The sequence below is a fragment of the Nannobrachium achirus genome (assembly GCF_963921795.1).
Source record: "Nannobrachium achirus genome assembly, chromosome: 9".
In the NCBI taxonomy this organism is placed as follows: Eukaryota; Metazoa; Chordata; class Actinopteri; order Myctophiformes; family Myctophidae; genus Nannobrachium; species Nannobrachium achirus.
In genome coordinates this window covers 49,631,414-49,637,189 of record NC_137818.1, presented here as the reverse complement: position 1 = coordinate 49,637,189, position 5,776 = coordinate 49,631,414, and the positions used below count along the sequence as shown (strand labels likewise).

At 43.6% G+C, this 5,776-nt stretch overlaps 2 protein-coding genes across 2 annotated transcripts; both read left to right on the top strand.

Moving 5' to 3' along the window:
• Positions 1-461: 461 nt before the first annotated feature.
• Positions 462-1,331, top strand: LOC308290941 (ubiquinone biosynthesis protein COQ4 homolog, mitochondrial-like; the record flags this gene model as incomplete). Its single annotated transcript, XM_080732856.1, has 1 exon — positions 462-1,331. The coding sequence occupies one exon, from the start codon at positions 462-464 to the stop codon at positions 1,329-1,331; it is 870 nt and encodes a 289-aa protein (XP_080588982.1).
• A 3,147-nt stretch (positions 1,332-4,478) lies between these two features.
• LOC308290940 (E3 ubiquitin-protein ligase TRIM35-like) lies at positions 4,479-5,504 on the top strand (the record flags this gene model as incomplete). Its single annotated transcript, XM_080732855.1, has 1 exon — positions 4,479-5,504. One exon carries the CDS (start codon positions 4,479-4,481, stop codon positions 5,502-5,504), a length of 1,026 nt encoding a protein of 341 aa, XP_080588981.1.
• Positions 5,505-5,776: the final 272 nt, after the last annotated feature.

Genomic DNA, 5,776 nt, shown 5'->3' with positions numbered 1-5,776 from the left:
TGACTATAACACTTCTTGCACATGCTATACAATTACTTCAAATGCAAGCATTAATCTTAGTTTATTTGTTGGACAGCACAAGCTATCAAAGTGAAAATAAATAAGTCTATGGCAAAATTATTTATGCAGTACAACAATTGTTGAATTTTATATGTAGTAAGTCATACATTTTGCTCAAAAACAAAACAAAACAAAAGTTATAAAGGTCTCTATTTCAATGGTAATCATTGCTACAGAGTGTTTTGTCGATGTGATGTCACAGGCTCCATTATGGCGAGCCTGTGACATCAATCATTCTGGATCATGTCATCAGTGACGTCATTTGAGATCTAGTCAACACACGCATCTCAACACCAAAGATGGTGCTTGACGACTGCAGAAAGCCAACTGATTCCAGTCTAGCCTACAGATATTCAACTTAGCAGGACATGCGTACAGCATGGTTCATCCATTAGAAAAACATGTCCAGATTAACGTTAGGCTGCAGCAGCAGACTTCTGCGCTCCCAGTGGGGTACTCGACTCAGTGGGGCGTTTCGGGAAGCACTGCATGTTCACCAGAAGCACAGTAGCAGTGGGTCTGCAGACAGCAACTATGATAGGCTGTATCCAGGTCACATCCAAACTAGCCCCATCCAGAAAGCCTTGTTGGCAGTGGGGTCAGGGGTGGCTGCACTGAGGAACCCATACAGACATGACATGGTGGCAGTGCTGGGAGAGACCACGGGACACCTATCCCTAGTCAATCTACGGGACAGGATGAGAAATGACCCAGAAGGACACGCTATACTCACAGAGAGGCCAAGGATCCGCCTGTCCACACTGGATCTGAGCAAGATGGCCTCAATGCCCGACGGCTCTTTTGGGAGAGAATACGTTCGTTTTCTGGAGGACAATCGCGTAACCCCTGACTCAAGGGCAGATGTGAGGTTTGTTGACAACGAGGAGCTGGCATATGTTATGCAAAGATATAGGGAAGTCCATGACTTGCTGCACACACTACTCGGAATGCCCGCTAACATGCTAGGTGAGGTAGCGGTGAAGTGGTTTGAAGCTGCTCAGACTGAGCTGCCAATGTGTGTTCTGGGAGCATTGCTCGGCCCACTTCGGCTGAATTCGACTCATTTGCAGCTACTGGTGACATCCCTTGGTCCATGGGCTCTCCGGAATGGCCGCCAGGCCCGCTGTGTCCTCAACGTTTTTTATGAGAGACGGTGGGAACAGAGTCTTGAAGACCTTAGACAAGAGCTCGATATTGAACCACTGCATCGTTCTCTCAGTGCTGTCATCCAAAGGAAAAGGAGGAAGACTAAGTCAAAGATAACTTCCTGATGACGTCATGTATATGAAGTCATCAATATGGAGTTCCACAACGCTCCAGTCTACTACCGTTACAAAATGTTGGAGAGGATAATTTTTTAAAACAACAACACAACAACAATATAGCCTATACAACAGTGTTTTCTACGTAATGGGTTCATTACAACATGTCAACATGCATACAGAGCTGGTATTCAATTAACTCTGCTACACACGACTGACAACTGCAACTGGTCGAAAGAATTGGACCCTAAGAAAATAGCAATCACTATAAACAGTGGTGCGTTTGTTGACATTGATCACGAACTGCAAAAATTCAAACTGAAGGCACATGGTTTTTCACCTTCTGCTCTCTCTTGGATGGACAGTTATCTGTCTGGGAGGAAGCAAAGAGTGTTTTTGAAGCGGTGAAAGCCGCTTCCAAGGAGTGGCTTTGTCTGTCCCGTACAGTCTGTCCTATAGGCTTCCAAGGAGTCCCGTGTCAGTGTCATGTCCCGTGCATGCAGTATTGAGGATTGGTCAAGCTTCACATGACAATTTGGCCCTCCAGACAAAATCATTCATTCATTAAGAATTCATAAAAATATAGAACTAAAACACATAGAAAGTATAGATCTAGAACACAGAATGTATAGATCTAGAACACAGATTTCATAGCTCTAGAACACATAGAATAAAAATTCACCGCTTCACTTCGAACCGAGGTTTGATTTTTAACAGTCTATCTGAAAGTAAGGATGTTCTATGGGGAGTCCCTCAGGGTAATAATGATATGGCCTATTATTTGGATCAAGCAAGCATGGTGATGTACTGTCTGAAATGTATGCTAGATGAATTACAATTAGTGTTAAATTGGGTAAAACAAAATGTATCTTGAATGTTTCCAAGACATAGTGCATTGTCTTTAGCCTCGTAAACCGACTGCATTAAAACCGACTCCTCCTCTTGGATTCGAAACAGAATGCAGGAGGAGGAGTTGGTTTACGAGGCTACATTGTCTTGGGCACTAGAAATATGCTTGCTAGAGTCTCCCGACTGAGTTTATCTATGACAGGTACCCCAATACAGAAAGTTGATAAAAATTACTTGACGTAGAATTGACGTAGTCAGATCATTGATACAACTGTAAAAATGGGTCAGGATATTGCGGTTACACACACATTTTCTCCCTATATACTGTACTGTAACAGCATTAGTTAGAAAGGCGGACACACACATTAGTTATTTCACATTTATAATACTGTTTGTGTAGTCCCCTGCTGTTAAAAGGGATTAAAAATGAATAGAAATAAAAATTAAATAAACTCCAGCCAGCACAAAACAGAGCTGCAAGATTAGCACTTTATTGTTCTTTCCAAACCAATGTTGCAAAGAAGCACCACAGTTTGGCATGTTTGACTAAAGGCTAAATTAACATCTAGTCTTATAAAATGCAAATGCAATTGTTGAGGGGGAGATAAATTAGTTAATTCAGGTTTCATTCATAGTCATCAAACCAACAGTGGAACTCATTATCTGTGAATATCAAACAAATCAGAAGCAAAATACTTATTCAAAAAAATCTCTTAAACAAATATTAATGAGAGAGACCACACAACTGGAATGATCAACACATTCTTGTACATGATGTTTAACCTCTTTTCCTACAATGTTATCCTGAAATTATTGAATGCTTTAACTATTGAAAAATAGCAGATATACAAGCTCACAGCGCGGCACTGAGTGCCGCGCTGCGAGCTTGTAGATCTGCTATTTTTGAAAAAGTAGTGAAAATGTGTGCAAATCTTATGTATTTTCAAAGCGAACGTTTGTAACTCAAATTTTGCTTCTGGAGGGTCCCTGGAACTAAATATTTTGAGATGGTGGTCCGTGGCCAAATAAATATAACTTTGGGGGTCCTTCACATGAAAAGGTTTGAGAACCACTGACATAGTAATCTCTCAAGAACAGACTAACTGAGCTCAAGTTAAGTGAAAAGGACCTTTTCTTTGACGACGGCTGGCCAGATTGCTGACCCAGAAACATAGGTTTTTCAAAAAACCTTAGAAGGATTCAAAAGACACTTATGGAATCGGGTAAAAAAAATAGCAGATCTACAAGCTCGCAGCAAGGCACTCTGTGCCGCGCTGTACCTGGTGAAATCGCCGGGCTGATGATTTCCCTAAGGGAATTTCAATAAAAATACTTCCATGACCCAGGGATAGCTGGTGTGACATCAGGACTTGGGTACTCTATTTGTCAGGGTCAGGAACCCTCAAGTTTCAAAAAGGGTGGAAGCTCAGGTACAGATCGAGACAAAATCAAGTGTATTTATCCAAAAACCCAGAAGGTCTAGTATTTCACAATCAGAAGGCTAAAAATAAACAGAGCCTTAATAACTTATGTTCATTGTGTGTCATTGAACCCTCAATGACACACAATGAAGTTGTACTTGCATTGCACCATCAAAGACTCAGCACAGAATGAACAAAAAACGTGTTCCAAGTACACAATATTGCATTGCATTAAAGAGCTCTGTTGCAGCAAGCCAGTCCTCCTGTGTGTCATCGTCCAGGTCAACTAAGCCACGATCGCCATTCGGTGGCCGGTGTTTGGTGTGTGTGTGTGTGTGTGTGTGTGTGTGTGTGTGTGTGTGTGTGTGTGTGTGTGTGTGTGTGTGTGTGCGCGCGCGCGCGCGCGCGCACACGTGTGTGTGTGTGTGTGTGCGTGTGTGCGTGTGACGTATGTGTGTGTGCTATGACGTCATACTGATGTTCACTTCAAGTTGGTATTTCAGAGAAACCGAAACAAAAACAGCAGCACACACTGTCTTTTCACAGCGGCAGGAAGGAGTATTGATGTTCAGCTTGTGTTTTTGACTACCGGTAAATATAAGGGAATATTCGAGAAGGTCAGAACTTGACTGTCTGATTTCCAATGGCTTCCCAGGTGTCTTTTTCAGAGGACGATTTCTCCTGTCCTGTGTGTTGTGATATATTCAAACATCCTGTTATCCTGTCATGTAGCCACAGCTTCTGTAAAGCGTGTCTGCAGGAATGGTGGACAAAAAAGAATATAAAAGAATGTCCCGTTTGTAACACAATATCTTCAGTGGAGGATCCACGCTGTAACCTGGCTCTGAAGAACCTGTGTGAGTCCTTCACACAGGTGAAAGGGAAAATGGAGAAGGAAGTCAGGTCATCGCTGAAGACGGCAGCCGAGAAATCACTCAAGATCTTACAGGAGAAACTGCAGGTTTTTAACGAATTCAAAACAAAGTGTGACCAAGCAGCAGAACACATCAAGGCCCAGGCCCGGAATACAGAGAGGCAGATTGAGAAACAGTTTAAGAAGCTTCATCAGTTCCTACACGAGGAAGAGGAGACTAGGATCAATGCACTGAAGGAGGAAGAGTTGAAGAAGAGTCAGATGATGAAGGAGAGGATCGAAGGCCTGAACAGAGAGATCTCAGCACTTTCAAACGTCATCCGAGCCATAGAGGAGGATCTGAGGGCCGAACACGCCACGCGGAAATGCAAGGCAGCCGTGGAAAGAGTACAGCTCACGCTGCAGGACCCACAGCTGGTATCAGGAGCACTGATAGACGTGGCCAAACACCTGGGCAACCTGGCCTTCAGCGTCTGGGACAAGATGAAGGACGTTGTCTCCTACACTCCTGTGATTCTGGACCCCAACACTGCCCATCCGGTGTACATGCTGTCGGATGATCTGACCTACGTGGGGCGGGGCGTGACACAGCAGCTCCCCGACAACCCAGAGAGGTTTGATCTCTACGGGGATGTCGTGGGTTCCGAGGGCTTTCACTCGGGGACTCACAGCTGGGACGTTGAGGTGGGAGACAATACATATTGGCACGTAGGTGTGTTACCAGGGTCCTTCCAGAGGAAGGGCGATAGGGGAGGTGAATTCTGGAGAATAGGGTTATGTGAAGGTCAGTACACGGCATACCAACACGCGCCGCCCGAGGCCGTCACTGTTCTCTCGGTGAAACAGAAACCCTGGAGTATCAGGGTCCAGCTGGACTGGAACAGAGGGCGGCTGTCCTTCTCGGATGCCGATACTAACACACACCTGCACACCTTCACGCACACTTTCAACGACACACTCTTCCCATACATCTACACTTATCATAATCTCCCTCTGAAGATGTTACCGAAGAAGATCAGTGTAATTAAAAGAGGATGATGACCGCTAGATTGTCTAAAACTCTAGGGAATACCACTAGACCTTAGAAACCATGTGTTCTAGGTCAAAATGAACTAGTTTGATGATTTAAAAAAAAAAGATTTAATAATGACAAACAATGACAAGTAGTGGTGGACAACGTACTCAACCCCATACTTGAATCAAAGTACTGTATATACTTCTGGTGAAACATCACTCAACTACAAGTGAAAGTTGCTCTGTCAAATTTGTATTTGAGTTAAAGTATTGGAGTACTTGCTTTTAAAAATACT